The following is a 17,385-nucleotide window of genomic DNA, read 5'->3' as shown; positions in this document are numbered from 1 at the left end:
TGACAGAGCAACAGTTGTGCAAATATTCTATTTCTTGCTTCGCTTACATTTTTTTTTTTTTAATGCTAGAATGCAAAATATTCTTTAAATCTTTTTAAGGTATTTCCATTCTGTTACAGTGGGTATCAATTTTATTCATGCTTTCCTGACAGTTTTTATTACTTTGATCCAATTTTTGAGATGCTTGTGCCCAATCTTCTTCAAGGTATTTCAGTGTTTAACCTTTGGAGAGTTTGGTGCTTAGGCAGACCAGATAACTTTTCTCTTCAGAATAATTTCTTGAATACAAAGGGACTAATCAAATGATTTTCATGCCTACATATCTGCAAGGTATGGTTCAGCTGCATGATTCCTCTAACATGTTGGCCTACCAGGTATTGCTAGTACTCATGAAGGTTAATTTGTTAATACGTCCCTGTATAATTTCAGTTATTATTTATGTACTTGGAGAAACAAGACTTTGATTTCCCTCGATATAAAGAGATTCATATCCTTCAGGAGAACACCTTATGTAAGCTTGCTGTTGTTATTCTCTTACTGGAACAGCATGAACCATTGGTTTTAATAAGGGGATTAAGTAAAATAGGCAAACTTTACTTGGCTACATTGCCTAGGAACACATTTCCCTACAAAACTGCCCTGGAAGATCCAGTTAGGAGCTCATTCTGGGCTGTGTGTTTAAATCCATTCCTACTCAGCATAACATTTAAATATAGATTTAATGAATGTTTATCTATCTGATTTGTTGAACTGAGCCCACAAAACAAAGGTGGTAACAAACAAGGTGGTAACAGGTGACAACAGTTTGTCTGGTGGGCCATCAAGCCCTAGTATTCCCTATGGAGCTGGGGAATACTTAACTTATCAACAAACTGTTCCTCTTAGTGAGGGAAAGATACAAGGTGGGCTTTAGGAGCACCAGAAGGCTTTTTGCATCTCCTCACATCATCCCACTCTGTCAAGAGGTGGTGATGGTTCTACTTTTGATATCTCAAATCTCTTCTTTGTAGAGACTCAATTAGGAATTTAATTAAAAAAGGAGACAAAAGGAAATAGTGTGTCTTCCCTAGAGGAATATTCCTAACACTGAGTGTGCAGCCACAGAACAGAAGGGAAAAGGAAGCAGTCGAGCATGGGAAGGCAGCAACTCCTGGAACGACTGCCAGGGTACGGCCTGTTCCATTGTGTCAAGTGCTACTCAGCTCTGTGCCCTTGCACAATACTTGGGGTTTTTTTATTTGTTTTTCCTTTCTCAAGGAAGATGACTTTCCTCCAAGTAAAGATATTATTCAAGTTTTACCCCCTCCCTCCTTCTATGACAGAAGCAACTGTTTCTGCTGTTGGAAGCTGGACTTAACAGAAAACTATTTGCAAGTGTAAAAATTAGCAAGGAGCTCTTGTAAATGGAAAATCCCAGATGAGCTGTTTAAAGAGATCGTACCTCCTTACTACTGAAACTATTCTTCTGACCATCTATATTTAATCCTTCTGTCAGAGAAGCTAATAGTTTGGGAGAAAGAGTTGCAAGAAGAAAAACTGCACTAGTGGAGTCTGTTATATCGACTAGCTTGCAATAGAGACCTTACCCTGCTGAGAACCAAATAAACCTTTCAGATACCTTTGGTAGAGCTGCACAAGCCTATATTCCTTAGTGCTGCTCAACAGGAACATGTGCCTGCAAAAAAGACTTGGAAGTAATTGCAGAATCACAGAATGGTTCACATTTGGAGAAAGTCTACTCCAGCCCAGATGCTCGAAGCAGAATCAGCTGGAGCAGGTTGCTCAGGACCTTGTCCGGTTGCATTTCAAATATCTACAAAGGTGGAGACTCCTCAACCTCTCTGGGCACCCTGTTCTGGTGTCTGATCACCCTCACAGTAAGAGTGAGTGGGAGAACCAGAGGGGAAGGATCACTTCCCTTGACTTGCTGGCAGCACTCTTGCTAATGTAGCCCATGACTACCATTTTGCCACAAGGGTTGTTGGTTCATGTTTAATTTGGTGTCCACCAGGATGTCCAAGTCCTTTTCTGCAAAACTGCTTTCCTGCCTCTTGGCCTGCAGTGTGTACTTGTGTCTGGGGTTAATTGTCTCTAGGTGCAAGACTTGTACAACAAGCCAAAACTGTTGGCCCCAGTATCAACCCTTGAGGCACATCACTAGTGACTGGCCCCCAACTGGCCTTCATGCTGCTGATCATAATCCTTTGAGCCTGGCACTTCAACCGGTTTTCGATCCACCTCACTGTTCACTTCTCTAGTTTGTACTTCAGTTTGTTCTTGATGATATTAGGGGAAACAGTGTTGAAAGCCTTTCTGAAGATGAGATAAACAACATCCACTTCTCTCCCCTCATCCACCATTCTCATCGTCTGGTTGTAGAAGTCTATCAAGTTGGTTAAGCATGATTTTCCCTTTCATAAGTCCATATCAACCACACCAAATCACCTTCTTGTCCTTTATATGTTTAGAAATGGTTTTCAGGAGGACTTGCTCAGGGATGGAGGTGAGGTTGACCAGCCTGCCATTCCCCAAATCCTTCTTAACCTACTTCAAGATAGGAGTGACCTTTGCTTTCTTCCAGTCCTTCGGAACCTCCCACAATCACCATGACCTTTCAAAGGTAATTGAGAGTGGCCTTACAATGACATCAACCCTCAGCACTTTTGAGTGAAACCTGTCAGGCCCCATGGACTTGTGTATGTCCAGATTGTTTAAATGTTCCTTACATGATCCTTGTCCACCCAGGGTAAGTTTTCTTTGCTCCAGACTTTCCTACTGGTCTCTGGGGCCTGGGATTTCTGAATGCTGATCTTATCAGTAAAGATGGAGGTGAAAAAGGCAGTGAGTACATTTGCTACGTCCTTTGTCACCAGCTTCCCCTCCCTTTCAGCAGTGGGTTCATGCTGCTGTGGAATGCAGGTCCGTGTACCTGTAGAAGCCCTTACAGCCCCTTGCCAGATTCAGCTCCAGGTGGGCTTTGGCTTGCATGTCCCAGCATGCTCAGACAGTGTCTTTATATTTTTCCTGGCTCTTCTGACCCTGATTCCACCATGTGAGCTTTCATTTTGTATTTGAGTTTTGTCAGGAGCTCCTTGGTCACCTATGCAGGCCTTTCAGTGCTCTTGCTTTAGCATGGGTAAAGACATCCTCTTTGAAAAGCATGCAGCACAGGGAGTGTAATTTCAAGGGGAATAGATTTACTATCTGCAACTTCCATAATATAATAGGATATTTATAAATCGCATTTGGGGAGTTTTATTTATGGGAATTGACCGAAAGGATAAATGAACACAATATTTATGAGGTACACTGTTTTCTGCATGTTTGGGACAAATTTATCTCTTAGAGTTCTTGTGTCTTCCAGCAAAGATAAATTAAACCTGGCAATGAACTTTTCATACTCCAGACTTACAGAGACAAAGCTGATCCTTTTGCCTTCTTGTATTACAGCAATCTTCCTCCAATTTATCCAAAACTATCTTCAGCATCAAGTAGCATCAAAATGTGTCTGGCTATTGTTAATAATAAACCCTGAGTCAGCTGTAGAGAGGCAGATTTCAAAATCAATGAAGCTAAGTGGAGTGGAGAAGAGAAAAATAGTCCACACAGCAGCTTTCTGACTTTGCAATCTGACTTGGTGACTAGAAGTCATAAATTTGTGGACAGATGAAAAGCAAAAATGGTGAAATGCCAAAAGCTTGATTGCGAAGTCTGTTTGAACCAACCAGCACACAGTCTCTTAAGGGGGAGCCTAAGTTTACAAAAAAACTAAGACGGAAGGTGTGAGTTATTGTTGCCAACTTCACTGTTTTCGCTGTAAATGTGCCATTAAAACTTGTGTAGTACTGAGACAATTTCAGAATTTGATAGCTGTGTTTCTGCTGTTTTTGGGGGTCTAGCTGCATGACTCAGATGCTGAGACACAGTGTCTGTTTCCCAGACTGAAGCAGGGAACAAAGGTTACTTAGAGCTTAACAGATCATCTTGCTTCAAATAGCAATAATAAAAGGCTACCTAGGGATTTTTAAAATCTATGACCCGTGCAGACTCCTTGCGTAAGTTTTCGTGTGGTGCCAACTCATGCGAGAGTGTGCGTGATGGGGAAGGTGTAGGGTGTTTGCAGGTGTGTCTCCTCCTGGGGGTCTCCTTTTGAGCGCAAAGCCCTGTGAGATGGCACGGTCCCCACCACAGCATCATGCCGTGGCTGTTCAGCTGCTCTGCGATGCAGCAATAGATCTGTAGGCAGATACCTGTGATCACTGGAGTCAGGGAACGGGTAAGTTGCAGCACAGTCTGATCACTGCCTATAAGGAAGAGCTGTTGCAGTTTGGCCCAAATGAATGCAGTTGATGATTTAAGGAAATTTCTGCATTCTGACATAGCGCAGAAAGGGTGGAATTGAACCTCTGCTTTGGGGCAATGAAAAGAAGTATTGTCACTGCTCACATCAGATAGGTTTTAAAGCAGATGGTAGCAGAACCTGGAAAACGCAGCGAGAGCAAGCAATGCAAACTGCATGGCATAAAGGTATTTTACAGCACATGTCTAGGTATGGAGCCTGGACCTAGGCTTTGAGTAATCTTTCAGCATAGCTGACATGTGGATAGTTCAGTGGGGTTTTGATTTCTTTTTCCTTTCATGTGTTTCTTTATGAGGGTTCCCCAGTGAATGCATCCCACAATGCATCTGGTCCTACAGCAATTGCACTGTGGCAGAACATACCATTAACTATGCTGCATAGTTGTGTAAGATCCTGATAGTGACTATTCTGCATAGTTGCATGAAAGGAAATATCACTGCCTGCTAGAGCTTCCCATTTACTAGCATTAATTATTTGATCTGATCTGTACCCTGGACTCTTGATAGCATATCCTGACAGTCAGTAGGAATCACTCTTAAAATACTACTGTTTGTAACACTACGGTTAACCTTCTTGAAAATGTTTGTCCTTTTCCCTCGTTTTTTAATTAGGATTGCGAACTCTGATCCTGACAGGCCTCTTGACTTTCACCAGCTGTTCAGTGGTATTATTGTAAGGAATTTCATTTGACTCCCAGGTAAGAGAGAGGTGTGGGGCCTTATCACACAGTCTAGCTTGATGTCTGACTGTAAACACGCAAAGTATATAGAGACACTTGCATCACATGGTCTCAGCGGTGGTGGCTGCAGAATTGGCTTTTGAAGACATTAATAACAGATCATTGTGCTTTTAGGGATCCAGGTTAAACAGTTTGTTAATGTTCTGCAGGATTTCAACTTTTTTTAGGAATCCATGACTGTTCTGAAGTTATTGTTTGCTGCTGAATTTTGGATGATGTTCTTTCCAAAAAGCAATTTGTGAAGTACGTTTTGCTGTGACCATCAGGTCTTTGCTTTTCAATATATCTCCCATATAAGCCACTGAGAGGTGCATATTACAGAGAATAGACTGGCTTTTCATTGGCTTGACAAGAGCTTTAACAGGGTGAAAATATTTCTTAAAACCAGTTCTGGCATATGTAATTAGAATCTATTTTAAATTTGGACCATAAATCTAGCTTTGGTTAAAATCTTGCCAGACAATGAAATAGCAATCTATTTGATTGTTGTGTAAAATGCTGGTTGTCAGTAAATACAAGAGCCACTCCTAGACTACGTGAGGACATGTGGCTGGAGGCAGTGCTCAGAGTGCTGGAGGAGGAGACTGAAAAGGTGTATGCTTTATTTTTGGCACTGTCATCAATTTGCTGTCTGATTGTAGGCAAGCTGTTTATCCCACAGAGTTCATATGTTGATCCTCAAAACTACATTTAAATAACTAAAGAAGCAGTCTGATTCAGAGACATCAATGCCTAAATTTAATAATCTTTCTGAGTTGTCAGAGGTATTATGAGGTGTAATTAATGTACATAAAGCACTTCATGATCTTTTCTTTACCTGTCTACATCTTTATCCAGGTTTTTATGCCATGCTGATGAAGATTCTAAGTTGAAAGTAATTACTGTATGTATGAAGAGATGACTGAGAAAGCCTAATAGCATAATTACCCTTATCAATAGATTTTCTTGAAAGCAACTCTTTGTTGTCCTCCTTTGAAGACAGTGATGATTAGAAGTTATTTTATTTGCATAATTTCTCTTCTGAATAAGACTGTTTTCTGAGGATGTAAGTAATAAAATGCCATTACAGGAGGCCGGAGCAAGTCTGATGCTTTTGCAGTTGATTGAGGAAAACGATTTTACGGAATCTGCATGATCTTTCTTTGAACAAACAAAAGTGCAGGATGTTCCTGCCTGGTTCTTCTTCCTTCCCATCCCCATTCTCTGCCTTATGTTCAGCCAAAGTAACTGCGTGACCTTTAGGATCAGCTAAAAACTTTTGAATCTGAAGGTCATGGCAAAAAGACAAGGCCTATGTCAGGTTTATCTTAGGCAACTGGATAAGTGCTGAGCAGTGAGTTGGGGGCTGGGAGAGGAGGAAGATGAGGCTTTGATCTTCTGCCTACTCTTTGTGGCAATGGTGGAAGACAGCCTTGCCCTTCCTGCAGACTGTCATGCTGTGTCATTCTTTCTTTTTCATCTATCACTTCATGCCATTTTTTACCTTTGATGCAGAGCATTTCAGGGCTGGCATATGTACCCCATGCTGCAAGTAATTTGGCCATAGCCTTTCTCCTAGTCTCCATACAAGGCTTGGCAAAGCTCAGGCCGCAGGCTTCTAGGACTTCTCCAGCATTACACATTCAGATCCTTAATAAAAATGAGACGGTAGTGTTTAAAGGGGATAAAAGTGCTGAGTGAAGAAAGGTGTTGCATAAATGCAGCTGTCTGCCCTACCCCCAGAAGCGGCTCTGGCTGAGCCCAGCTCCGAACTGCGCGAGTTGATGGCGGGCCAGGCCCAGGCTATACGACCCGGTGCTGTGTAAGGGCTGAACAAAAGATACTTGACGTGCTTTAGTCTAGAGCCGAGTCCGTAGGTCTTCTTAAAAAAATTTTGGAAAAAAATTTTAAAAATATATGGCTTGTTAGTAACATTTCAGAGGACAATAAGGAAAGTAATACACTTTACAGCAATTAAAAGACAAACAGAACTGCTTGGGGGCATAGAATGCAAATAATTCCGAGATGTATGGCTAGTGACTAGCATTATAAACCCAAAGACAGTTCCTATTCACTAGAAGAGGGAGGCTATAGAACAGCCTGAGTGTATTTCTTTGCTTCCTTGAACTGGCCTCCGTGTCCTGATTCAAGGAAAAATTTTTGATAAACAGCCTGCTTTCCAAGCTCACATCTTCTGGCTCTCTAGCTGTCATAAGAAAGCAGCAACAGCCAAGCACTTATTGGACCTCAGAGAACTCACAGTGGAGAAAAATAGCTTAAATTCTGCAACTGCAGAAAAAGCTTCCTCTGTATTAAATGGTGGAAAACAAACAAAAAAAGTTGTGATTTCCAAATAACAATTTTTCCCTTCTTTGGTCATTAGCAGTGCTTCTGTCTGACCTTGCTTTACTAAAAATTACATTCTTGCTTCTCTTTCTCTCAATAGGAATAAAACCATTCTGACTCACTTACCCAGCACTTATCTTATGGGAAAGTCCTACGGAAACAGGGCAAGTTTGGGGTCTGTTCCCTGGACTACTTCAGGATTTGTGTTTTAATTCAATAATAATACGAAATGCGTTAACGATCTGGAAAGCACAGCTCTTCTCCCAGGAGAACAACTGAACCACTGCACTGCAAAATCAGTCTTTTATTTATTTGCTCAGTGTTAGGAACATTTCCAGGTATTGAAACCCACCTGGCTATACTTGGAAATTCTTATTATAATTTTGTGCAGAGTTTTGACCTGGGGCAGACGCCACTCTTCCAAACAAGTTTTGGACATGATCTGGAGATAGCACGAACCAGAGACCATTGCCAAAAGGGAACTTGGCTGCAGCCACCCTGGTTAGGAAGGCAAGTGTTTAGTAGTTGGGACATGAACTGTTTCATGTCAGAGAGTGCCAGAGAAAGGCATAAAAACATGTAATGTAGGGGTCTAAAAGTAACCTCACATACTCAGTTGTGCCATGGCTCAGTTCTGGCAGGATTTGACAGCCTGGGAGCTGGGACAGTGTCCTGGGAAGGAGGAGGTGTGGATCATTTTATAGCATCCATATGAATTTAAAAAATGTGTTTCCTCATTGCACAGTCTATTAAAAAACTGGAACTGACTCCAGTAGACTTTATAGCTACCTGTACATCAAATGGACCAGCCATTGTATTTCAGTATCGGTTGCCTTTTTTTTTTTGTTTTCCCCCAATTGTTTTCTTCATTATAGAGTAGTGAGGTTAACTTGTACTCTAACTTTCTATATTCATTTTAAAATTTAAATAAAAAAGTGTAGCAGTGTCTCCAGATTCTTGGAGATCATTTTTTATTTGTAATCTAATGTTGTCAGAACATTACTGATCAATCTTTCTTTCTACACAACTTGACATTGATAAAGCCTCAGCTGGATGTCTCTAACTTTGAGCACTGTGCTTCAAAAGGGTGGGAACGAAGTGGATAGAGCTATAAGAAAGGCAACAAGAAGGGTCATATTTTCTAGACCTCTGATCAATGAAGAAAGATTGAAAGAATTGGATTTGTAGACCAGGGAGAGACAGAAGTCTTCAAATGTACTAACGTTTGCTGCAAAGACAAAAAAGAACAATCTAATCCCCATTTCTGTGATGAATAAAGCAGGAAGCAATGGGCTTAAATTTTGAGAGGGCAAGTTGAGTACCAGGTAATGCTTTCCAACCAAAGAGATGTCTGGAATAGATTGATTTGAACTGCTGTGGGCTTTCTAGATCAACTTTTTTCTTAAAAAACTTTCAGGCAAACTGCTATCAGGAATGACCTGCGATAGCCAGGGTAGTCTTGGGCTCAAGAGATGCATTAGAAGGTCTCAAGCTTATTACTTGTTCTATGACTTTGGCTTTTTTTCTTCTGTAGGGTTTGAATATTGATGAAATAATCTCAATATATTTCAATCTATTGCAAAATATCTTTGGAGAGGTTTCTCTCCCCTCCCTCCCCCATGTCTGTTTGGCTTCAAAATCCTCTTATCTGTCTGAACAGATCCTCTTTACAGACCTGTGAACATGAAACAAGATTTCAGGGTATATATGTATGTATTTATCTATCTTCAAAAGATAAACATTTTAATTGGTTTCCTGTTCCTGTTTCTGTTTGTTGCTATATTATTTATCTGATGATATACATTTACCCTATGCTGAGGAAACACAGACTATGAAAAATCTTTTGATAATGAGATCATGGCCTTTCTCTCAACATTGTCTCTGAATTTTGACTTAGCTACCAACAGCTTCCTTGCAGACTACTTTTCTTTTTACTCTGGCAGGTTAACAGTAAAATCTTGGGTGGCACAGGGTTCAGGGCCATAGCAAGCCTAAAAGAAAAGTGTGAGTCTGAAAAGTTGAACAAAAAAAAGTTGGTGGAGCTTGTCCACTACAATTTTCCCTTGCATTGCCATACACTCCAAAAATGAGAAGTTTTTAATGTGGAAAAAGTACTCGTTAAAGTACAGTGGTTACATGTTTGTAAGGTACCATTATTTACAAGACCTTAACATTGTAGCAAATTTTTGGAAAATGTCCATCAGCATCCCATTAGCTCAACCCACAGAGGCCACATACATAGGGAAAGGTGCGATGGACAAATAGGCACTCCTAAATCTGGTGTTTGGACAAACTAATACTCTGCTCCAAAGTGTACAACCTAAAAGATCAGATTCCTCCCCAGTGCTGCATTATTGTTTTTTCTTTGCTTATAAAAAAAAAAAAAAAAGATTTCATAAGACCATATTTAATTTGTACCCTGTTAATTACTAGCAAGTCACATATTATCCAGTGGAACTCTTCACCTTGAATGATCTAATTATCTGTTCAACAGCTGCCATCTTTCCTGACTTGGGGTAGTGGCCAGGGATTAGACATTTGCTAGCCCTCATCCCTAGCCTGGTTTCACCAAAAAACTGTGTATGAGGGGTGGAGTCACCAGAGTGCCTGCTTAAGGCAAGCCTATGTGACTAAGACTGGAACAAAAGAGATAGGAAAGAAGCTGGTTCTAGTAAAATCTGTGATATATTTTTTTGGCAAAATTGGAAATTAATGTCTTTCTTTGGATAATACTGCAGAGACAGTCCCCAAGACCTACCATTTTGACTACCTTGGGGTTCTATGTGATAATATGAGGGAGAGTCTAGCAGTCCTAGGACTGTTCTTTAGCGAGGCTTCTTGCAGATAGAGAGAAGTCTGCAAAAGAAAACCTAGTTCTAGGATTGACCGGTCCTTCCAACAGACCTCCTTCAACAGGCAAGGAAACAGAACAGATGCTTTGTTTTTCTACAGTTCTTCCCTAATGATCGTACAAACTGAGTGCAGTTCCTTAATGATGTGCTTTTAGTAATATTCTGCAATAACTAGGCGAGATGCCAGTTGACGAATTACAACAAATATGTCCTTAATCCCTTCACGGTCTCCCTGTTGGCTGGGGCCCTAATGAGCATGAGCTGTTGTGTTGCAGGAATAAATGCTCAGCTGCATGAATGGCTCCACTGTTCCTTATATACCTGGTATAATGGTAAATTAAAAAGTTGGTAAACTTACTGTCTTACTGAAAGGGAGAGGTGGATGATTTCTTGGCAAATTATAAGTGGATTAGATCTCTTTATCACTGTTTTTTTTCCCCCGGATCATGACAACCTGGAGAAAGATGCTGTTCATAAAAAACGTTCATCTAATCACAAATCTCATTATGACAGTCTGAGTGACAGCAGGTTACTATGAACTGAAAAAGCATAGCTTTGCTTTCGGCACACTTTCCATAAAAAATGACATATGAGATGTGAAGAGAATCACAGCATAAACCATAGGGAATATACTTGGTCTAAAAGCACACCAACAACCAGACAAATCTGATCCTGGGAATAAAATATACAGCATCTGCAAATGGAGGATAGGCTTTTAAAGTCCATTCAAGTATGTACAGACCCCAATGCACCTAGTTGCTTTTCTCAGCTTCTGCAGAAGTAGGACGTAACAGTACAGAACTGAGCTGTTGTTAAGTAAGAGTATATTGCTAAGAGTATATTGCAGACAGTGTGTCCTTGTCAGTCATGAAAAGGTTAAAGTTACTAACTAAAGCAATGCAAATAAAATAATGATTTCTACTCTGTTTCTAGTTCCAAAGACTTCTTGCAAGATATTTTATCCTAAAGAAATTAGGCTACATTTTCCTTGCAAATGTAATCAGCCTAAAGCAGGAGAAAATACATTTGGAAGGTGGTTGAAAGAATGAAACATTACAGGAGAAATCTGGAGTTAGGATCACGAGTTCCATCAAAACGTGCTAGAGAAGTCTTATTTACTTCAATAAAGCAGGATAAAGAAGAGTTATGAGAAGATCTATAAGAAAATCCTCATCAAATACTCCATTTCAGAAAGCGTGCGTCCATGCGACAGGATAGAAGCAGGGGCAGAAGTGCCACCATAACCTGCGCAGACTTTACCCATGGTCCAGATCTAGGGACAGAGTTGCGTGGGCTTCTGTGGATAAGGAAACGCATCTTGCTCTGCCGTTTGCTTGCCAAGTCACAATGCAAGATTTACAACAGGACCGTGTTTAAAAAATGTGTCAGCTGGAGGTGGAAAAAACCAGCCAAAAAGTAAGAGCTTCTGCTGCCAGCTTCCAAGCACGTGTACTGCCCCGTCCCTGGGTTAGCTCTGCAAACACCATGGCCTGTGGTGACCATACCACGCTTTCTTGCAAGGTACGTCCGTGGCTGTCTTTGTATAAAGGTATGAAAAACAGAGGCTGTGATGGGGTTTTGGTACTTGCATGGAAGTGTGTAGGCCTCGATGTTATTCCAGCGCTGCTTGCTTCCCCAGGTGGTGGCTGAGCCTCTGGTTAGAGGGAGGAAAAACTTGAATGTAGAGTCTGAAAACAAATGGTTCAACTCGACCTGCATTTCTCCTTGAGCCAGGGAGCTGCCAGAGCTTGCACACTCCCTATGTGGGTATCAGCCTCCCTGCCAGCATGTTAATAGGTGCCTTTATTCCAGGATATGGTTGCTGCTGAAGGAGTTGGCCTTGGGTATCTCTAGAGTGTGTAGGATCTTGTACAGAGGCTGCTGGCTTGGAGAGGAGAAGAATCCTAGAAGGCAAACTAAGCAATGATTTCTCTGATAGTAGGACTATCTGTGCTGTTGCACATTTTTGAGTTCAGCCTGGTGCTAGACCAGACATTGCTGAGCTTGCTAGTGTCTCTACCACACGCCTGCAGAGATGCCTGAGTAGAACCCCTGTGAGCGGTCTGTGGGCAGAATGGCTCATCTAGAGGATTAGTAGGGTTAGCACATGAGGACCTCATCTTCAGGAGAGAAGTACAAAGTCTGACAGGTGCATTCCTTGAATGGACACTTAGAACTGAAACAAACCAGAAAGAAAAACACTCGTTTACTTTCTTCCTTCTGTATCTTTCCTGGGTTCAGAGTTTCTCACCCTTATTCTGTGGTTCAGTGGGATAGTGAAATCAGATTAGTAGTTTCTATGTGACAGGCTAATTCCAAAATAAAGAAAAAAACCTTTTTTTCCCCCTGCACATTTTTTTCCTTTGAATTAATGTTATGATTCAAATATTTCTATAACAGTTATCAATCATTTTGGTTTATACCATCAGATATTTACTAGGATGACAGGATGATAGAGGAGCTGTGTTTGTCACATAATCCCATGATTACAGAAGATGGGGCTTTTATAAAACATGGTGAGACCACTGACCAAGTCACCAGGGTTGGCAGTGCTGCAGATGAACAACCAGCAAATACTATACAGGAGAGAGAGGAACCACTTGCCCAGAGGGAGGGAAGGGACTCTCTGGCATAAAGCAGCTACTTCCAAGAATCCAGGGAAGACCCTTTCTATTCTTGGCACCAAAGAGCTGCTGGGTGTGAAGGTCTCATGTCCTGCAGATACTGAAGGGACCAATGACTCTGGAACTATTACCTGGAAATTTTATTAATCTCAGTAGCTCAGTATATGGGCTGTGTCTTAACAATCTATCCAAACTTTTTATAATTATAGGCTTTCTGAGCCACTGCCTCACAACTTACATTCTCACAACACAGAAACAGCATTTTTAAAAAAATCCACTAATTTCGTCAAAGAAATTGTTTGCAGTACAGAAAAATTCTCCCAGTAGAAACTTACACATTGTCAAATCATGCAGACACAGCAAACTTTGCATTGCTATGGAAACAAAGCTAAAGATGGCTTATGCTGTGAAAAACAACTTGCAAGTGACTGTGAAAAGTAAGTTTATAAGAATGACACCTTTCAGGTTGATCTTGAAAGACATGATGTAACACAAACATCTTGGGTTAGAAGGCTGTTTTTATTTAGTTTGCCACAGAGACACGTTACTTTCACCTCTATTCTTACAAGTCTGACATCAAAAACTATCAGCATACATATATGAGCTATACAAGTAGAGAGACATCTGCCAGTACAGAGTTACACTTCTCCTATCAAACACTTTAAGAAAAAAACCCATGGACCCTTCCATGCCCATCTAATAAAAGAACTGCTAAGTCAGGATATAATATTGATCATAATGTATTTTCTTTATATGAATCTAGATATTCATAAAAGAGTAAAAAAAAATCTAGTATCTAATGTTTAAACAAAACATACTTTATACATTTGGCTAAGCTGAAATATCATACCTTGCCAAATGAAAAAATGCTCTCTAACCATAGTTTCCCTAGCAGCTCAGTAGGTATGCAAGGCATGCAGTTCATTTCCTGCCAAGGCAGAGAAAAATGGGTAGGTCTGAGATAATATTGCTAGTGTGCTTGAAAAAGATCTTAGTTGTTAACATTGTAGTTGACTGTGTATACGTATTTTGACTCTTTGTCTCCTTGAAAATTTCCCACGTACAGCTTTTGGGTTGACTCCGTTCTAGCTCTCAATGATGGAGGGCTCAATAGGAGGCAGAACAGGACTTTCCAGAGCATTACAGTCATCAGTGAGGAAAGCCAAGTCCTGGAGAAACAAAAGAGAAGGCTACCATTTATAAGGAGGAAGGCAGAAGATAGCACAATGTTGAGAAACTCAGGCCCTGATCCAGTTTTGCTGGTCAGGGGACAGGGTGGAGACGGAGAGGGCTAAAAGCAGAGAACATGTCCCTGTTGGTGCATCTTGACCTACCCTTCTGCAGTAGGAGATCATGATGGTGTACAGGCTCCGGGCTTTTTCCTTTAGCTCACTCACTTCGAGGACTCTCTCGCATCTGGGGTAGGCCACGAAATCACGGAGTTTTGCCAACACACAGTAATTCTGCAAAGCATGCAAAAGAGGTATGTGTAACTCTGCACAAACACAGATTTATGTTTCTTGTCCACCACTTACAAAATTCTTACTGCCTCTGTGGGAACCTTGAATTCCTACCTCTATGTATGTGTAATCTATGTAACCTTTAGCTAGGAAAATTCGCCATCAATATTGCATAACGAAGATGTTTGGTCCAAATAAGTGCCTGGAAAAGTGCATAGACACAATTTTGGTCTGCCAGCTTATTTCTCACATGCTTTCAGAGGCAGCAGCGCCAATACAATCAAATCTGCTCCTGTAGTAGGTGGAGTTCACTACAGAGTAGGTGCACTGTCTCACTTTTAAGAGAGCACCTGATTTAGCTGGTGAAGAGATTATCAGGATCTCACAAACATGATTCCTCTATTCCTGTACAATAGGCAATATTGTGAGCACCAGGCAAAATTTTTTCAGAGTAATTTTTACTTCAGACTTTGCATTATCAAAATAAAGCACAGCCAACATAAATTTCACAACATCCTTTTGAAGCAGGTAAATAAATATCCCAGCTCTTGCTTTAACACAAGGGAAACTGAGGCACTGGACTCACATTGCTTGGCCTTTGCAATGAAGTGAGGTATTGGCAACTCTGGAATTGGTATGGAGGGGGTCCTGACTTGTAAGGCTTGATGGTATAGTTGCCTCTGGCAAAATGTGTCAGGCATCTCTTGCTTTGTCTGGTATTTTCTACTTTTTAGTTACTCAGTGAAGCACTGGGAAAAGAAGCAAAATACGTTGAATATCCCAGGGTAGAACACTGACGTAAACTATGTGTGCAGGAGACTATTTTGTCTTTGCTGGGAGATGACTACTGCTGTCTTTTCTCAGTATCACACTTCCATATCCTCAGGCATACTTTTTCTTTCTGGATTCAATGAGTGGCTATTTAAAACAGGAAAAGCCAGGTATTCCTGCACTTCTTATTAAAACTGCAGTGCCAGAAGTCACTCATGATATAAAATTAAGTAAATCTATTAAGTGAAGAAAGTTTATTCTGCATTTCTTTTTTAAAATTGTTATTCAAAGTTTTGTTGCACATATTTAACTTCTGAAAAGGTTCTGTCACAATAAATTAATAAAGTACTAATGGTAATCACTTCAAAATATTGATTTCCTCATTCTGAATTTTTAAACAAGCAAAATTTCAGAAGCTCCATAGGGATTTTAATAAGGTTCAAAATGAGATTTTTTTGGTCACTCATCTCTCATCAATTAAGCTTTTAAAAATTAATTTCGAACCACTCTTCTGAGGTACAGTCTTAAGAGTTATTCTCTTTTCATTAACTGCTTTTACTACACAGTGGTAAGAAAGAAGTGTGAAAACTTACATGTATGTCCAAGTACAGCCTGGGCAGCATCTCCACACATGAGTCCTGCAGAAAAGAAGAAAGACCGGTTGCAGTTTTGTTTGGAGGGAAACTTGTGTCATAAGCAAGCAACCTGCAGCGTCTTTGCGGAGCAGATTTTAAGTAGACTCACCACAGCTTTGGAGGTCTGTAACTCCTTAAAGGATTCCGTGATTTCTTTGCTCAGAGACAACACTCTCGAGTAGCAAGTTGGAGGGGCTGCACTGACTAACAGGGCAGCAGAGAGCAGAGCAATCAGGCTCAGCAGCATCTTCATTGTGGGGAGCTTGTCCAAAGGAGGAGGAAGGGAGGAAAAAAATCACCGTTAGTGGTTAGGCAGCTACCGGTAAGCGTCAGTGAGCAAGTTTGACAAGTCAGCCCCCAATTAAATAGTCTTCTGCATCAAAGGGAAAAAAAAAAAGTCTGGGGGTGGTCCGAGCAGCAGCTTGCTGCCGTTTTAAATTTCCTGCCAACCTATGAGGCAGTGCTGCTAGTGCTTTCCTGCCTGGAGCAGGGAAACGAGGGAATGAGGGTAACAAAAAAAACTACACTGGCACTTTTCATTCCAGAAAGAAAACAACATAGTGAGCATCTCAAGCAACAGAAATATGTGTAAGAAACAGCACAGGATTATCAAAGTGCTGTAGGCCTTCATCCTGTATGTGCTTTGGCACATGTGCCTCTTTCTTGATGCGCTGGGTTGACCCTGGCTGGATGCCAGGTGCCCACCAAAGCCGTTCTGTCACTGCCCCGCGCTCAGCTGGACAGGGGAGAGAAAATATAATAAAGGGCTCGTGGATCGAGATAAGGACAGGGAGAGATCACTCACCAATTACCGTCATGGGCAAAATAGACTCAACTTGGGGAAAATTAACTTAATTTATTGCCAATCAACCAGAGTAGGATAATGAGAAATAAAACCAAATCTCAAAACACCTTCCTTCCACCCCTCCCTTCTTCCCAGGCACAGCTTCACTCCTGATTTTCTCTACCTCCTCCCTGCCAGTGGCGCAGGGGGATGGGGAATGGAGGTTGGGGTCAGTTCGTCACACCTTGTCTCTGCCGCTCCTTCCTCCTCAGGGGCAGGACTCCTCACTCTTCCCCTGCTCCAGCGTGGGGTCCCTCCCACAGGAGACAGTCCTCCACGAACTTCTCCAACGTGGGTCCTTCCCACGGGCTGCAGTTCTTCACAAACTGCTCCAGCGTGGGTCCTTTCTGCGGACTGCAGTCCTTCAGGCACAGACTGCTCCAGCGTGGGTCCCCCACGGGGTCACAAGTCCTGCCAGAAAACCTGGTCCGTGGGCTCTTCTCTCCACGGGGCCACAGGTCCTGCCAGGAGCCTGCTCCAGCGCGGGCTTCCCACAGGGTCACAGCCTCCTTTGGACACCCACCTGCTCCGGCGTGGGGTACTCCCCAGGCTGCAGGGGGACAGCCTGCCTCACCATGGTCTTCCCCACGGGCTGCAGGGGAATCTCTGCTCCGGCACCTGGAGCATCTCCTCCCCCTCCTTCTGCACTGACCTGGGGGTCTGCAGGGCTGTTTCTCTCACATGTTGTCACTCCTCTCTTGGCTGCAGTTGCTGTTGTGCAGCAACTTTTTTCCCTTCTTAAATACATTATCCCAGAGGTGCTACCACTGTTGAT

General features: G+C 41.8%; 1 protein-coding gene across 1 annotated transcript; it reads right to left on the bottom strand.

The window, feature by feature from the left end:
• Positions 1-13,418: 13,418 nt before the first annotated feature.
• On the bottom strand, positions 13,419-16,104 carry CYTL1 (cytokine like 1). Its single transcript, XM_075040928.1, has 4 exons — positions 15,876-16,104; positions 15,725-15,769; positions 14,235-14,363; positions 13,419-14,069 (listed from the first exon to the last, which is right to left on the bottom strand). Exons 1-4 carry the CDS (start codon positions 16,017-16,019, stop codon positions 13,986-13,988), a joined length of 402 nt encoding a protein of 133 aa, XP_074897029.1. The 5' UTR covers positions 16,020-16,104; the 3' UTR covers positions 13,419-13,985.
• Between the last annotated feature and the right edge of the window lie 1,281 nt (positions 16,105-17,385).

Source organism: Buteo buteo, chromosome 1, assembly GCF_964188355.1.
Source record: "Buteo buteo chromosome 1, bButBut1.hap1.1, whole genome shotgun sequence".
NCBI classification, from domain to species: Eukaryota; Metazoa; Chordata; class Aves; order Accipitriformes; family Accipitridae; genus Buteo; species Buteo buteo.
Note: the sequence above shows the minus strand (reverse complement) of the source record. Positions and strands in the feature narration are given on the sequence as shown.